General features: G+C 41.7%; 1 protein-coding gene across 6 annotated transcripts in view; it reads right to left on the reverse strand.

Moving 5' to 3' along the window:
- Positions 1 to 18,437, reverse strand: part of LPIN1 (lipin 1) — a 141,144-nt gene that overhangs the window by 18,191 nt on the left and 104,516 nt on the right. For 5 of the 6 annotated variants that reach the window (XM_087702708.1, XM_087702709.1, XM_087702711.1 and 2 more), the window contains 5 exons: positions 16,889 to 16,982; positions 15,112 to 15,302; positions 8,787 to 8,880; positions 7,099 to 7,168; positions 2,073 to 2,165 (listed from right to left, as the gene is read on the reverse strand). In XM_087702708.1, coding sequence (XP_087558834.1) covers positions 2,073 to 2,165; positions 7,099 to 7,168; positions 8,787 to 8,880; positions 15,112 to 15,302; positions 16,889 to 16,982 — 542 coding nt within the window. Of the gene's footprint in view, positions 1 to 2,072; positions 2,166 to 2,321; positions 2,400 to 7,098; positions 7,169 to 8,786; positions 8,881 to 15,111; positions 15,303 to 16,888; positions 16,983 to 18,437 lie in introns of all 6 variants that reach the window. The other variant, XM_087702713.1, reaches the window with a different exon arrangement.

Raw genomic sequence — 18,437 nt, forward strand, 5'->3', positions numbered from 1 at the left:
TGTGAACATTTTGCACAGTCCATCGTCTTCCTACTTTGAAGAAAACCAAATTACAGCAAAAATTAACCCAGTTATGGCACTATTCTATTGCAAAATCCATTCTTCCTGGCCTCCATAGTTCTGTTTTATCCAGCTATTAGGGAAACATTTGCTCAGGTGATTCACCTAAGGAGCTTTTATCATGTTTAATAATTTCTTCCTGGACCTACTTCTAAAGTTTCATGGGGAATTTGAATGATAAGTAAAAGGTAAAGGTAAGACTAAATGTAACTCAACTTATTGATGACTTCATGGATACATCCGTGGGGTTTTCTTGGCAGCAATACAGAAGGGAATTGCATTATTCTGTGTAATCGTTGCATACCATTAGCTAAATGGACCATCTACGCCTACTGTCTTTCTACTAGAGCAGTGGTTCCCAAACTTGGCAACTTTAAGACTTGTGGACTTCAACTCCCAGAATTCTCCAGCCATCAGAGCTGGCTGGAGAATTCTGGGAGTTGAAGTCCACAAGTCTTAAAGTTGCCAAGTTTGGGAACCACTGTACTAGAGAATAATAAACGGGCCTGGCCATCATAATCAGATGCCTTTCTACAAAATCTCCCATAACCATTTTGGCAATCCCTGCAGGAGCCAAATTGCTTAATCAGGTGGCTCATTGCGCCGAACCAGCAAATGAGTTTTTAAATTATTGACGGTGACCTTGAATGCTACTCAGGAAAATAATATTGACCAGCTTTGAGATGCTGAAGAAAAAATGTGAGATATTGTACCAAGAATTACAAAAATCACCTTCCTGGAAATCTTTGTGGTGGCAGCTTAAGAATCTGCAAATACAGGTAGTCCTTCATTGAGCCCAAAATTTATGTGGCTAAGCGAGACCTTTGTTAAGTGGATTTTACCCCATTTTATCACCTTTCCTGCCACAGTTGTCAAGTGACTCACTACAGTTGTGAACTTGGGGACATGATTGTTAAGGGCATCTGGCTTCCCCAATGACTTTACTCGTCGGAATTTCACAAAAGCTGAGCACATGTCTGTCCCCGCTTCCACCCCCCACCCCCGGGGACACCGCAACTGTCATAAGTACGAGTCAGTTGCCAAGCATCTGAATTTTGATCACATGACTGTGGGGGATACTGCAATGGTCGTAAAATGTGAAAAACTGTCGTAAGTCACTTCTTCAGTGCCGTCGTAACGTTGAGCACTCACTAAATGAACTGTTGCATGTTGGGGGACTACCTGTAATGTTTATATTCTCTTATAAATTAAATAGGATCCCGAACGAACAAGCAAAACAATGCCAGTGTTTAGCATTCAGCGGTTCATTTTTTGGAAAATCTGGATTCTTTAAGGCAGTGTTTCTCAACCCTGGAGATTTTAAGTCCTGTGGACTTCAACTCCCAGAATTCCCCAGCCAGCACAGCTGGCTGGGGAATTCTGGGAGTTGAAGTCCACGGTTCTACCACAAAACCGCGGACGACAAAATCGCAGTCGACGAAAGCGCGTATGTGACGTCATCACAGCGCGATGAAAAAGATCGAAAAAGATTGAAAAATGTAAAAATAAAGCTAAAACCTTCCCCTAACCCCCCCAAACCTAACCCTAACCCTAAACCTAACCCTTAACCTAACCCTAAACCTAACCCTAAACCTAACCCTTAACGTAACAAAAAACCTAACGCTAACCCTTAACCTAACGCTAAACGTAACGCTAACGCTCTAACCCTAACCCTAACCCTAACCCTTAACCTAACCCTAACCCTAACCCTTAACCTAACCCTTACCTTTATGTGAATCGGCTTGCTGTAATTTAATTTTTATTTCAATTTTTCGATCTTTTTCGTCGCGTTGTGATGACGTCACATACGCGATTTCGTCGACCGCGCTTTTGTGGAACGCGCTTTTGACGGGTCACGGAAGTCCACAGGACTTAAAGTCTCCAAGGTTGAGAAACACTGCTTTAAGGAGAATCAACAAGTCACAGAGTTCATGCAGGGACTTGTGTGTAGTGTGTGTTTGTGTGTCTGTGTAGAAGCCTAGAAGAAAAATTCAGGGTAGTTCCAGATTTACCTCTTTGATAGAGTTATTCCTCCCTCTCCATGAAAACCACCATCTTCCACCTTTTTTGGGCATCTTATCCCTCATTATAGAATCCACAGTGGCCTGTGATAAATGGATGGTAACATAAATAATGGAACTGAACAAAAAGTAATTGAATTCATGCAAACAAAAGGTTTTCTTAAAGAACAGAAAAACAAAAAAACAAAAAAACCACAGAGACAATTTAAACCGAGGCAAAGCAAGTCAAAGGAAACATACTATCTGTGGGCTACAAATCTTGTTAAAGCAAAACCTAATGGTATCCATAAGCGCACGGAAATAACTTAAACAAGAACACTTCAAAAATCCAACAGAGGAAAAACAGGAAAGAAAAATGGGAACAAAAAGGGCAGAATAAGTTTAGTGTAATGCATTAAAAAGGTGGGGAGAAAGAAACACTAATTTTGTTCAGTATAAATTATAAAAGACATTTTATTGGCAAGGAATTCAGCAAGGCTGTCTTTCATAAAAACAATAAATAGCTGGATGTTTTACTCTCCTCTAATAATTATTAGAAAAAGGGGTTAAGTGATAACGGTTGAATGAAACATTAGTATTAATAGGGCAACATGATAGCTAAAACTGCTGAAGAGGAAGTTACGGTCTTAACACAACATGTTTAACAGTAAATTTATTCCAGTAATATACAGGTGATTTCTCATTCTAACCCAGTGTTTCTCAACCTTGGCGACTTTAAGTCCTGTGGACTTCAACTCCCAGAATTCCCCAGCCAGCTCTGCTGGCTGGGGGATTCTGGGAATTGAAGTCCACAGGACTTAAAGTCGCCAAGGTTGAGAAACACTGTTCTAACCAAAGCAAATACGTTCTCCTTAGATCAAGATAAAATTAACATCCGAAATATTCAAATGCACAACGCTTAATCCTAACATGCATTAAAATGCTTTGGATAATTCACCAGATTTTAATTACCTCGTGAAAGTTACGATCTACGCAGCTGAATGAGCCATCCCAAAAAATGCAACAATTCCTATCTCTCCTTTACCTCAAAGTCCACTGCTTTAACTCAGCTCAGATTCACATTCCACACAGAGGCTGCAGCCCGGGGTGGGGGACGGGGGGGACGGGACCAAAAGCTGGACTGCAAACCCCATCATCTCTAAGGACCGGCTATAGCAGATGGGGCTTGGAGATCAGCAAGTGGGTCCCGCTCTCAGGCTTACAGCAGGAATGTGGAGAGCCAGTCCTCTGTGAACAATGGGGTAAAGAAAATACTTACAGGTAGTCCTCGGGTTACAATGGCAACTGGGACCAGAACTTGTCACCTCAAGGCTGGATTATTGCAACGCGCTCTACATGGGGCTACCCTTGAAAAGCGTTCGGAGACTGCAGCTAGTCCAGAATGCGGCCGCGCGAGCGATATTGGGTGCACCGAGGTACATCCACGTTACACCTGTCCTCCGCGAGCTGCACTGGCTACCAATTGGTCTCCAGATGCAATTCAAGGTGTTGGTTATTACCTTTACATGGCTTAGGGCCAGCGTACCTTCGAGACCGCCTACTGCCACATACCTCCCAGCGGCCAGTAAGATCCCACAGATTGGGCCTCCTTCAGATGCCGTCAGCCAGACAGTGTCGGCTGGCGGCTCCCCGGAGGAGAGCCTTCTCTGTGGCTGCTCCGACTCTTTGGAATCAGCTACCGCCAGAGATCCGGACCATACCCACTCTCATGGCCTTCAGGAAAGCGGTAAAAACCTGGCTGTTCCGGCAGGCCTGGGGCTGTTGTCCTCATTGTTGAGGTCCAGCCCTGATTAGAATGAATGTATGTGGTGTTGTGATTTTAAACTGTCCTTTTTTTCTCTCTCTCTCTCTCTTTTTTGAAAGCCGCCCGGAGTCCTTCGGGATTGGGCGGCATATAAATTTTGATAATAATAAATAATAATAAACTATTGCCCCTAAGTGATGCAAGAGTGAAAGCATGAATGTCAACAATTTCGGCAACAATTTCGGTGGTCCCAAATGCCATCGTAAACCCCAAGAAATGTGGGTTATTAAGCAAGAAGCAGCGGAAATCCCAGATGAGGACATCTGCAAGTGCAGGGAGGCTGGGAGAAGGAGGATGGGCTGCCACTCTAAGCCCAGGAGGACGGGCAAAACATTCCAGGTAGTCCTCAACTTACAACAGTTCATTTAGTGACCAAAAGTTACAAGGGCACTGAAAAAAGTGGCTTAGGGTCATTTTTCACAGTTACACCTTTGCAGCACCCCCACGATTATGGGATCAAAATTCAGATGCCTGGCAACCGGTTCGTACTTATGACCGTTGCTGTGCCCCAAGGTCATACCATCCCCTTCTGCGACCTTCTCACAAGCAAAGTCAATGGGGAAGCCAGGTTCATTTAACAACCGTGTTACAATCAACTGTAGCTTAACAACTTTGACAAGAACGGTTGTTAAAACAGGGCACAATTCCCTTGATAAAACGTCTCAGCTGAACAACACAAATGCTGGGCTCGATTGGGGTCGTAAGTCAAGGACTACTTGTATGCTGCAGCAGCGAAGGGAGGCTGGGAAAGCAAGGCGCCACGTGAACAAAGAGAGGCAAGGGAAGCAGAGCACTAGGCCATACAAGCAGAGTAAGGATGGGGAAGACTTGCAAGAGCCATTTACAACTTCCCGTTGGCTTCCCGTTGACTTCATTCGTAGGAAGCTGGAAGGGAAAGTTGAAAATGGAGATCATGTGACCACCGGGCACTGCAACCGTTGAAAGTAGAAGCTGGTTGCCAGGGGCCCAAGTCGCGATCCCATGAAATGGGGATTGTGTGATGGCCGGAACATCTACGAACAGTTGTTAAGTTTTCTGAGTTGAGCACCATCGTAATTTCAAACGGTTGCTGAACAAGTGGTAAGCAAGGACTACCTGTACAGTATATTGGTCTGGAAGAGGACTAAACATGAATTTCTGGTGAATTTGAATTCAGTAATGGAAACAGCACGAAAACTGGCATAGCCGGTTTGACCCCGTCAATGATCTTTTGCTCTTTTCATGCCATTTGATGTTGTAAGGAGAAAGTGAACGCGGGTAGCAAATCCTGGCTTGAATTTATCTGCTGCAACTTTACTGACTGGACAGATCAATCAATCGATAGGCAGTGAGACAAAAGGATGCTGCTGAGTCCATTATTTCATCAAGCATTAAACAAATTAAGGGCTATCTTGGGATAGATTTTTATGTCACTCTCAGTCTACAGGGAAGACCTCAATAGACCTCTAACTGGACGTAAGTGTGTCTAATGAAATCAATTAGTTCAGAAGTGGGTAAAAGAGATTTGATATGCAAGAGCTAAGCCTAATGGAATGTGTGGGTGACCTTGGGGGGGGATGAAAGAAAGATACTGCCTAGGAAACAATCAGATAAGAGGAGGAGGAGCCCCCCAAGAATTTAATGATCAGAGAAAGAAACTTAGTAAGTCTCTCTCTGTCCTCATTGATCAGATGAGTCAAAAGTGGTGATGGGAAGTCTGGGCTTTCAGACTTATATTTTTTTATTAATATAAACCTATAATAAAGTAGATTTAGGTCATCTACTTGTGTTTCCTGTCAGGAAGGCTGACACAATAAACTCTGAGTTTCTTTCCCTGATAGCATACATTCAGACATGGGAATAACATACAACAAAAAGGATTATGCAGCTCCAAGCTTCATTTTAGCCAGGTCAAGAATAGATGATAGATAGATAGATAGATAGATAGATAGATAGATAGATAGATAGATAGATAGATAGATAGATAGATAGATAGATAGATAGATAGATTAGATTAGATTAATTGATAGATAGATAGATACTGTAGATAGATAGATAGATAGATAGATAGATAGATAGATAGATAGATAGATAGATAGATAGATAGATGATAGATAGATAGATTGATTGATTAGATAGACAGATAGATAGAAAGATAGATAGATAGATGATAGAGATAGATGATAGATAGATAGATAGATAGATAGATAGATAGATAGATAGATAGATAGATAGATAGATAGATAGATAGATAGATGATAGATGATAGATGGATGGATGGATGGACGGACGGACGGACGGACAGACAGACGGACAGAATGATAGATAGGTGATAGATAGATAGAAAGACAGACATGATAGGTGAAAGATATAGATAGATAGATAGATAGATAGATAGATAGATAGATAGATAGATAGATAGATAGATAGATAGATAGATAGACAGACAGACAGACAGACAGACAGACAGACAGACAGACAGACAGACAGACAGACAGACAGACAGACAGACATGATAGATAGGTGATAGATAGATAGAAAGACAGACATGATAGGTGAAAGATATAGATAGATAGATAGATAGATAGATAGATGGATGGATGGATGGATGGATGGATGGATGGATGGATGGAGAGAGACAGAGAGACACACAGAGACAGAGAGACAGAGATAGACAGAGACAGAGAACAATCCAGGTTGTCTTTCTTTTTTCAAACAAATAATTCTGAAGGCAAATTATCTAATTCTAATCCATCAACAATGTCTTTGAAAACAATTCATGCAAAGTCTAGAAAATGTACAAAACACCAATTCATGGCCCCAAATTAATATAATTATTGAGCTATCTAAATACTTCTTACGTCACCTTTTAACCAGACAAAGTAGAAGAAATGTCACACAGACATACAATGACTTTCTAATATGACTGAACTAAGAACAAAAGGGCTAAATGTTATCTTGGAGACTCTGCAGTTTTTTAAAAAAATATAGAGTGTGTATATATCGTCTGGACGTCTAAGTCTGCCATCATTCTTAACCCAAGAATAAAGAAACCGCTAAAAAATATAAAGCGAAAAGGTTACATCGCCCCATAATGTGTTACAATTGTGTCTTAGGGATGGAAGAAACCAGAAGTCCAGGATGAGGTGGGGTGGGAGGGGTATCATACAGAGTCTGGCTAGACAAAAAGAAAGCGAGGACCTTTGGCCACAAGTCCGGCATGGTCAATCTCACCTTTGGCAAAGGTTTCTGGAATGCCTGCATTGCCAGCAGGAGTGGAGCTGCTGTTGTCCAGTTGTAGTATCTAAGAGAGCAAAACAATATTTATATGCAATCCTCGAAACAAGCAAATTGTACTCTTAATAATTATTATTCAAACCATGCAAGTTAGAGCCAGTTTGGTCTAGTGGTTAAGGTGCTGGCCAGGGGTGGGTTGCTAATCCCATTCCAACCAAACCGGTTGGAACGGGGCCGGCGGCGTCCTCGTGCACGCGCACAGTTCACGCATGCGTCTTGGCGCCTGCGCGATGTTCCAGCTGCTCGCGGAGACTCGCGCAGGCGCTGTATGTGCCATCCAGCTGCTCGCGGAGAATCGCGCAGGCGCTGTATGTGCCATGCGCCTGCGTGGAAGCGCAGAAGCCTTCAAAGACCGGTAAGGAGTGCGGGCGGGTGGGTGGGCCCTTCGCCGTTCCCGGAAGTTACTTACTTCCGGGTTCGCCAACCAACCGGTTCATGGGGACCGCCGCGAACCGGTTGAAACCCACCCCTTGTGCTGGCCTAGAAACTAGTAGACTGTGAGTTCCAAGGGCTGCCTGGCTTCTTCCCCTCCTCGGCGCCCCTTTAGGGAGGGGTGGGGTTCGAGAAGCGAGACGCGCGTCCGAGCGTGGAATAGCACTGTTCTCCTCCTGCCCTTTGCCCGCCAATTTCGCCCCCACAGTTTCTCCCCCAATCATCCACCTCTATCACTTCGCCTCCGCTGTTAGGGACCTGGCTGTTCATCCTGGGAAATGGGACTGCTTCTCTTCCGTCCCCAGCCCTTCCACACGGGCCTTTGGGAGAGATACTCTTCACCCCAGCCTTTTGGGCTCAAGAGACCGTTAGCCGCCAGCCAATCGGAGGAAGGGAAGGGTGAAAGAGAGAGGCACGGAGGGAGAAAGTGTTTTGTGTCAATTTTCCAGTTGCCTCGGGTCCGAGCTAGAAAATCTAATAAATCCTTTGTATTCCCCCCACCCCAAAATGCTGGGGAATAGTGCCGCGAGGCGCGCCTCTTACCTTTCCAGGTCCGTCGCGGTCCTCGTCATTGTGTTCAGGGAAGCCCCTGGTTAAAAAAAAAAATAGAAAAGAAACCCTTCTCGCAAAGAGCCGAGGTGGTGCAGTGGTTAAATGCAGCACTGCAGGCTACTTCAGCTGACTGCAGTTTTGCAGTTCTGCTGTTCAAATCTCACCGGCTCAGGGTTGACTCAGCCTTCCATCCTTCCGAGGTGGGTAAAATGAGGACCCAGATTGTTGGGGGCAATAGGCTGACTCTCTGTAAACCGCTTAGAGAGGCCTGAAAGGCCTATGAAGCGGTATATAAGTCTAACTGCTATTGCTATTGCTAACTTCAAGAAGTTTGATAGAACTCGCGAGAAGGGTTTGTTTTTTTTAACCAGCGGCTTCCCTGGACACAATGGCGAGGAACGCGACGGAGCTGGAAAGGTAAAAGGCGCGCCTCGCTTCTCCCCTGCCCCAGAAAATAATAAGCCCTCCCCATATAATAAACCCAAGGCCATATTTCATGGATCAAAAAAAATAAATAAGACCCTGTCTTATAGTTCAGAAACAAAGCCACTTGACCAATAGTTCAAGGTTATGTTTAACCTGCCAAAAAGATATCCAATTGATCAAATTAGATAAAAGCTATTCTGCTAAGCTGTACTCACTTGTTTCCAATCTTCACAACAAGATTAGGGTCGTCGATAATAGCTGGGTTGTCCACAAACTGCTGATAAGAGACTTCTTGCTCTAAAAAGTTTTCTGTTTGGAAGGGAGGGAAAAAACATGAATGAACCTCAAATAATAGGTTAAAATAGCGCGTGGAATATATTGCAGAGTTAGCCTCTTTAGGAAACCACAGAAGCATAAAAGCAGTTTCAGATCCTGCAATCTCAGGTAATTAGCAGAGCATCGTTTTAGGAGGAAAGGGATATATAGCCTTTTACTTGAAGGTTCCCATCAAAACCGAAGCAGAGAATGCTGCTTGAAAGAGACACTAGCCCGCCTTGGTTTTATTTGTAGGAATTCCAGCAGATAAATTCACACGTTCAGCTTCAAGAATAGTCTGTCCCGACTAGTCTTGAGAAAACCTCAGACTGAATGCGGGTTTAGACCAGGGGTGTCAAACTCAAGGCCCTGGGGCCAGGTCCAGCCCGCAGAGTGTTCAGATCTGGCCTGAAAACAGCAAAGGACCAGACTGCGGGGCCTCTGCCAGCAAAAACGGAGCTTGGTTTTCGCTGGCAGAGGGTTGCAGGAGGTGGTTGCAGCCGAAAACGGAGCTTGCAAGGCCGTTTTCACTGGCAGAGTGATCGGGCCACCATAGATGCCCCTGACACCAGTGACACTGAGCTGGCCACATCCACCCTGGCCATATCCCCCCCCCCCCGGCAGTCAAACATAACCCTGATGCCATAACCCTCAGTGAAATCGAGTTTGACACCCCTGGGTTAGACTGAATCACATATCTGAATTTGTGTACAATTATAAAACTGAAATATGACTCTTCTTTGAAAAGAAAGATGCGTGTTCTGTCCCCCCTTCTCCACTCGTTAACAGACGACAGGCAGACAAACGTAAAAGGAACTCACTTTATCAGTTCTTGGCTCAGACTGGCTGCGAGCCCAAAAATAACATAAATAAAGTCTCTGACGAGATAACAGAATGCCAAACAAAAACTCTTACAAAGCAATGCACTTCTCCAAGTGTCTCTCACAAACCATGACCGATGAATCCTGAACGAACGAATGAACGTTGACTCCTGCAACCAGGGCATGGCACCATCCGTCCTTTTAACACCAGAACGAGCCCCAGCTGCATTGTTAAACTTGCATCCCCAAAAGACTCACAGGAGACGTCTGCTGAGTCACAACAGATACATATACACAGCCTATGGCCAGTCATATAGTTGTGGCCATAAGACTCCTTGCAAGGTATAATTAATTTCCTAACCTGAAACCAACTCCTGGATGATGGTTGCAACCAAACCAGCCTTCCACCTATGTTGTGCTTTTATAGATTAATAAAATAAATAAATTTATGTCACCTTGCGCGTACTAATCTGAATCAACATGAATGGTGCCCTTTAAAATAGCACGGGAAACAATATTTACAACATGACTTAAGATTAAGGGCAAGAACCAAGATAAACATCTTAAGAGTGGCTTGTAACTTGCTAACTGATTAGTCACGTTTCTGTAATTGCATGATAAGTCACCTGTTCCTCAAACTGCAATAAACAACAGCATTTCTACAGAGGCTTGTACAATCTCCTTGAACATGTTTAACCAACTTCCCGTCTTTTATTTTATTCAGCTGTGCCAAACATATGCCCATTTTTTTTCTGCTTATACCATAAAGCTCAAACTCTGAATTTCTCCTTGCTGACCAGCACTTCAGGAGATCTGCCTGCTTTTATTTGATTCACTAGTTCGACTCGGATTTATTTTTCTCTTAGTAATGATTTCCCAATCCATAATTTTCTGTTTCTCAACAGCCAAGTTTCATAACTGATCTTACCATATGGAAGATCATTACTTTAGCTCAGTGTTTCTCAACCTTGGCAACTTGAAGATGTCTGGACTTCAACTCCCAGAATTCCCCAGCCAGCATTCGCTGGCTGGGGAATTCTGGGAGTTGAAATCCAGACATCTTCAAGTTGCCAAGGTTGAGAAACACTGCTTTAGCTGTTCTGAGGGTTGCTGTCATTAAAATGTCTCATGCTTCATCATTTTATTTAAGCCTGCCTTTCCATTCCTATTTTATTTTGTTCTTCCAAACTCAGCTCTTCTCATATACTTTGCTCTTCTGTTCAAGTTGAAAGAAAGAATAGAACAGAACAGAACGGAATGGAATAGTATAATAGAGTTGGAAGGGACCTTGGAGGTCTTCTAGTCCAACCCCTGCTTAGGCAGGAAACCCTACACCACTTCAGACAAATCGGTATCCAATTTCTTCTTAAAAACTTCCATTGTTGGAGCATTCACAACTTGTGGAGATAAATTGTTCCACTGATTAATTGTTCTGTCAGGAAATTTCTCCTCGGTTCTAACTTGCTTCTCTTCTTGATTAGTTTCCACCCATTCTTGTTCTACCCTCGGATGCTTTGGAGAATAGCTTGACTCCCTCTTCTTTGTGGCAATCCCTGAGATATTGGTACACTGCTATCCTGTCTCCCCTAGTCCTTCTTTCTCTTAAACTAGACATACCCAGTTCCAGCAACCGTTCTTCATAAATTTTAGCCTCCAGTCCCCTAATCATCTTTGTTGCTCTTCTCTGCACTCTTTATAGTCTCAAAATGAGCCAAGGTGGCGCAGTGGTTAAATGCAGCACTGCAGGCTACTGCTAGATCAGCAGGTCAGCGGTTCAAATCTCACCGGCTCAGGGTTGACTCAGCCTTCCATCCTTCCGAGGTGGGTAAAATGAGGACCCAGATTGTTGGGGGCAATATGCTGACTCTCTGTAAACCGCTTAGAGAGGCCTGGAAGGCCTATGAAGCGGTATATAAGTCTACTGCTATTGCTATTGCTATTGCTAAAATCTTTTTTACATCGTGGCGACCAAAAATGAATGCAGTATTCCAAATGTGGCCTTACCAAATCATTATAAAGTGGTATTAATGATTCATGTGCCCCTGATTCTATCTCTGTTTATGCAGCCTAGAACTGTTGGCTTTTTTGGCAGCTGCTGCAGACTTCTGGCTCATATTTAAATGGTTGTCCACTAGGACTCCAAGATCCCTCTCACAGTTGCTACTATTGAGCAAGGTACCACAGATATACTGTAAATTATAGATATAGATTGTCTGAGAAAAATAAAACATATTTCCAGATTTACAAATCTACTATAAGTCCGTTTTTGCTGTTGATAAACCAAAAGATAAACGTCCTTCTTGGATTCTCTTGCTCCTATTTGGCTTATTTCTCTTTTTACAAAAATCTCATCAGGCATATCTCTTTCCACATGTGAGTCTATTCTTCCTTGTAAGATCTTAAGTAAAAAACTTCCCATTTAAGAAATCACTGCAATTGTTTGGTCATTTACACATGTCCTTATATCCCCCTTCTTTGATTTAGTTATTATGCTGTTATGTTCCAGTAATTGAAGCAAGTGAATATTGTTTCATATTTAAGTGCATTAGCTACTTGCCATGGATCACTTTTCCATGGAGTAGCTCCCTAGATGTATTCTTCTTTTTAAAAAAATGTATCTGTCATTCTGAAATCTTAGCTATAAAAGCTATTAGTATAATCCTTCCATTTTCTTATAACTGCTTTCACTTCTATTAGATTTATTTTGTGTTTATTCCTACATTAGCCATACATTTCCTGTTTTCTACCTGAACATCTTAAAAACTTATCTAATTTTGTTCCTTGATTCTTTTTAGCTGTTGACAAGGGACTGAATGTGTCTCTTGTTTTTTTCCTGCTTCTTGCCAGAAAAATGCATTTGGTTGCCATGTATCCTTCCAAGACTTTCATCCTTCATCTTTCTATTTAAATAGCTTGCTCTAAAAAGCATTGAGAACTTTTTTTTCCTTTTAAGTTTTAGGAATATTTTTTGCAATTTGATTTTCACTATGTGTCTCAATTCTTTATGGAGCTGTTCTAGTTGTTCTCTTTTACATATTGAATTTGTTCTACAAGTTGATTTTACGTTCTAATTAACTAAATCAAATCTTGTTCTCTCCAATGGTCTAAATTTAATTTATGCAAACATGGCACCAATAGTTTATGGTCTGCTTCACAATCTGCACACAGAAATTTCTGGCTTACTGCACTGTATTTCTCCTTCTTTGTTTCCTATTATCTAGTTAACATGATTCTATTGTTTTGTATCTGACGATGTCCATGTGTGGAGGCTTTTTTTATTTAATCCTCGAAGCAAATGCTGGAAACAGAGATTCTCTTCACAAAGTTTTCTAAGACTATCGTTCTATAATTTCAAATTCCTCCATTTCTCCACACTTTGCCCTACTAAACCTATTAGTAGAACTAATATAAGAATGTTCTTATATTAGCACATCTTATAATTTGTCAAATACTCAATCTGTCCAGCACTGCATCTTTACTAGGTATAACACTTATAAAACATCAGTATTCACTGGATTATAAAAGTAAGAGAGATGTCTTACAACAATTAAAACCTGGCTTTTCCGGCAGGCTTGGGGCTGTTGACTCCTTGATTGAGGTCCAGCCCCCTCTTGATTGGGTGTTTGTTGTGTTTCCCTTTTTAACCTTGTTGTGTCTAATTGTTTTTAATAATACTTTTTAATCTTTTTTCATTTCTGTAAGCCGCCCGGAGTCCTCCGGGATTGGGCGGCATAGAAATTTAATAAATGATGATCATGAACAATATTGACACAGTTTCTCATTGCTTTCTTCCAGTTTCATTTTCAAGTTCTTACTCCCCGCTGTGCCAGTTGAGTTTTTATTCAATTTACATCGCCACCCGTCTCAAACATGACTCAGGGTGGTTAACAAGGGATTAAAAACAGATAAAAACAACATAACCAACACAATAAATAACAAATATAGCAGCTAAAATAAAACCAGCCAGAATAACAATAGCACTTAGACTTATATACCGCTTCACAGTGCTTTACAACCCTAAAGAGATAGGAGGTGAGAGAGCTGCAGTGCCCCTGGTCATAAGGGCAGGTGGACTGCCTGATTCGTTACCTGTATTATTCTGATTTCAGGGATGCTGCAACACCCTTGACTTCGGGAGCAGGTTGTAAGTCTCTTCGTTCAGGATTGACACAATTTTTAACAGTTGCTGAACGAAGGGTCATGAGTCAGGAAATACTTGTAATGAAGAACACCAGTGGTGGGATTCAACCAGTTCGCACCAGTTCCGGAGAACCGGTTGTTAACTTTCTGAGCAGTTCTGGTTGTTGGAAGAAATCATTAGGGCAGAGAACCGGTTGTTAAATTATTTGAATCCCACCACTGAAGATTACATCACGTTATATGCAAATTCTTTAAAGGAAGGGTGTTTGTAAACCTTCTATCCCACATGCCTTACTACACAATATCCACAAGAGGTCACTATATGCTTTTTTGGGGGGATAATTTTTTTATTTTAAACACATAAACACATCAACAAAAACAAACACATAACATTAAAAACAACATAGGAACAATAAGTTCCATCGTATATCATCCAGCAGTTTCGAATCGGTTTCTTTGCAGTTAGGGTTTTCCCTACTATACATTTCTATCTTTCATTCATAATCTCCTTATTCGTTATCCATTTGTATGTACATTTCTTTATTTATTTAAACTTAGCTACTTATGACCAGATATTATTTACCTATATTATGCTAAATATTTTTACTGTCATTTCTTCTCTTACATACAGATTATAGATATACATTCACATAATTATTCTTTTTCTTTGCCATTCTTATATTATTATTATCCCATTTGGAAGATTATAAGGTAGAGTTTAGAATGCTTTGTTTATCATCCTTCGCACCTGCTAAGACACCACCTTGTTTTCTCTTTCTTTTCCTTTCTCCCTCACTTCCTTCTCTACTTCCTTCCTTCCTAGTCTCCATCCCCTTCTTCTTTCCCTTATCTCTTCCCTACTCCTACCCTTTTTCTTCTCCTTCCTACCTTCTCTCCTTCTCTTTTTCTCTTCCTCCCTCTTCTTCTTTTTCTCTCCCCTCTACCCACCTTCCCTTACCTCATTCTTCTTCCCTTATCTCTCCACCACACTTCTTCTTCTCCTCCTACTTTCTCTCCTTCTCTTCCTCTCTCTTCTACCCTCCACTCCTTTCCTTCGTCCCTCCATTCTCTACTTCCTTCCTCCCCTCCTTTCCTTCCTTCTTCCCTTCCTTTATTTTTCTATTGTTATAGGTGTCTCTTTCAGATCCCAGTTCCTGTATATATGCATTATATGCTTTTTCTTAGAGGGGTCAGAGTGTTCAAACCAAGCATTGCAGTATTTTACAATAGGGGTAGTGGGGGGGGGGGGAGGTGTTGAGCGTACCTTTAGATATTTCTTTATTGTCACTCAGTCCGCCACAAAGCGAAATGGCAATGGATGGCAGGTCTCGGATTCCATCCGAAGTGCTCTCGACACCGCTGTCCACCCCTGAGCTTCCGACTGATTGAGGGGATTGATTGGCTGAGCGGGGACTGTTTTCACTCGTGCTCTTCCCGAGGGGAATATGATCCCCACTGAGGAGAGAAGAAGAATTAGTGACCTCCACTCCTTCCCAAAGCCAGAGGGCTCATGTATTTCATCATCTGACTTGTCTAGCCTACTTCTCTGCCCAGGAGAGTTAAGCAATCTCTCGTTGAGTGATTTAAAGCCTTCAGACAAAAGCATTTCTAGGTAACATATTTGGACAGGTGTGGTGGATCACTCCCAATGCATGCTTCTAGTCTTACCCCAGTGCTATCTATCTATCTATCTATCTATCTATCTATCTATCTATCTATCTATCTATCTATCTATCTATCTATCTATCATCTATCTATCTATCTATCATCTATCTATCTATCTATCTATCTATCATCTATCTATCAATCATCTATCTATCTATCTATCTATCTATCTATCTATCTATCTATCTATCATCTATCTATCTATCTATCATCTATCTATCTATCTATCTATCATCTATCTATCAATCATCTATCTATCTATCTATCTATCTATCTATCTATCTATCTATCTATCTATCTATCTATCTATCTATCTATCTATCTAGCCACCCACCCACCCACATACATACATACACACACATACACATATATGCACACACACACACGCACACAAACACACACATAACTTCTGCAATAGATTGGTCAACACCTGGAATGCTCTACCCAACTCCCTTGTTACATCCTCTAACCCTCACAGCTTCAACCTTAAACTGTCTACCGTGGACCTCACCCCATTCCTAAGAGGTCCGTAAAGGGGGCGTGCATAAACGCACCAGTGTGCCTCCCGTCCCTGTTCTACTGTCCCCATTTATTTGTATTCATTTCCTTTGTTCATGTCCATGTTCATATTTATACCTGCTATCTTGTACATGTTTGACAAACTAATAAATACAAATACAATGTACAGTCTAAAGGTTCCCCGTGCGTCTTTTGGATAGCCACTGTTTTAAGAATACCAACACAGCAATGGGAGTTTGATGTTTGATGTTTAAATAAATCTAAATCTAAATCTAAATCTAAATCTAAATCTAAATCTAAATCTAAATCTAAATCTAAATCTAAATATGTATGTATGTATGTATGTATGTATGTATGTATGTATGTATGTATGTATGTATTTTGTGTCACAACCCCTGGTATGCTCAAATATGAGAGGAAGCATACTGCTTCCTTTCTCTGTCTATCGGCTCATCCCAAGAGACCATCCAGACAGAAAGCCATTATTTTTACTGTTGCCTTTGTTACATTTGTATTGCATTTATGCTGATAAATAAATTATTTATCAGCACAAATGCAACATATATATCTATATACACATACATACATACGTGTTGCAGTAAACTTCCTCCCATATTTGGGCATACCAGGGGTTGTGACTCTAAATACATACATACATACATATACATACATACATACACACACACACACACACACACACACACACACACAAGTTTTGGCTTGGTAATTTCAAACGCACTTCAGCAAAGTACAGATTTCCTCCAAAAGCACAAAGGACAGAATTTTGTACATAGGGACACAAGATGCTGAGAGAGCTATTTCCATAAATAGTAAATGTCAGTTTATAGCATGCCTACTTTTTAGGAAAATAGAGGGCAGCAACTTCTGGCTCCATGTCAGTCAGATCATCTAAATATACACCATCAGCACCAAGATGTCGACTCCGTTTATCTGTAAAATGCAAAATCTTATTATTGTACAGGGCTTTGAGAAGACACATTTTTCAGATAAGGGAAGAACTTATTTGATCCGTTTAACCCAGCTTTTATCGGGAGCTTACGGTGCGAAAGAAACAAATAATAATTCATTAAAAGAGAATAAAATCCGTAGCACAGAGTAACAGTGGAATAACAAACTCAGATTAGAATACGTTTTTGTGGGTGCAGAAATCGATAAGCCAGGGGTAGTCAACCTTCTTATAGCTACCGCCCACTTTTGTATCTCTGTTAGTAGTAAAATTTTCTAACCGCCCACCGGTTCCACAGTAATGGTGATTTATAAAGTAGGGAAGTAAATTTACTTCGTGGCACGACAAAACCACGCTCGACTAAAGCGCGCCCGATTAAAGCGTGTCGCTAACGTCATCAACAGGGCGACAACAGCGAGCGCAGAGAAAGAAGGGCGCTTTAAATAGCGCTTTGAAAGCAAGCCGATTCAACTTAAGTAAGGGTTAGCTTTAGGGTTAGCTTTAGGGTTAGGTTAAGGGTTAGGGTTAGGGTTAGGTTAAGGGTTAGGTTTAGGTTAGGTTTAGGGTTAGGTTAAGGGTTAGGTTTAGGGTTAGGGTTAGGGTTAGGATTAGGTTTAGGGGGGTTAGGTTTAGGTTTAGGGGTTAATTTTAGGTTTAGCATTTATAGCGTGCTTCTGCCTCCGCGCTGTTGTCCCCCTGTGATGACGTCAGCTACGCGGTTTCGTCGAGCGCGCTTTAGTCGAACGTGGTTTTGTGGTGGAACCACTTTAGTTTATAAAATTTATAAAGCAGAGTTACAGCAAACCCCTCCCACCCACCATGAAAGCTGGAACGCCCACTAGTGGGCGGTAGGGACCAGGTTGACTACCACTGGGATAGGCAAATGAGATTAAGTAGAAGTTGTATCTCAAGCATGGAATTTTTTGTGGCGTCTTTCTTATTTATGCTCTCCTCCATCACAGCAAACCTATGGTTCATAGTAGAGTTTACAAGTGGTACTTGACTTACAAGAGTTTGTTTAGTGACCGTTAATGACAGTTTCAATGGCACTGAAGAAAGTGACTTATGACTGTTTTTCACACTTGCGACCATTGCAGTATCCCCATAACCATGGGACCCAAATGATCCAAATTTGGATGCTCGGCAACAGACTCATATTCATGACAATTTTGCAGTGTCCCGAGGTCACGCAATCCACTTTGGCAACCTTCTGACAAGCGAAGTCAACAAGGAAGCCAGATTCACTTAACAACCATGTTACTAACTTAACATCTGGCAGGGATTCACTTAACAACTACGGCACAAAAGGGGCAAAATTCACTTAACCAATGTTCCAGCTAGCAGGATACATTTGGGGGCTCAACTGTGGTTGTAAGTTGAGGACTTCCTGTGTCCTGTTTTCTGCTTGAAGGGTTAGAAAACTGCACCATTAATTCAGT

The sequence above is a fragment of the Thamnophis sirtalis genome, unplaced genomic scaffold (assembly GCF_051295495.1).
Source record: "Thamnophis sirtalis isolate CommonGarterSnake01/CBP01778 unplaced genomic scaffold, rThaSir2_p1.2 scaffold_16, whole genome shotgun sequence".
Taxonomy (NCBI): Eukaryota; Metazoa; Chordata; class Lepidosauria; order Squamata; family Natricidae; genus Thamnophis; species Thamnophis sirtalis.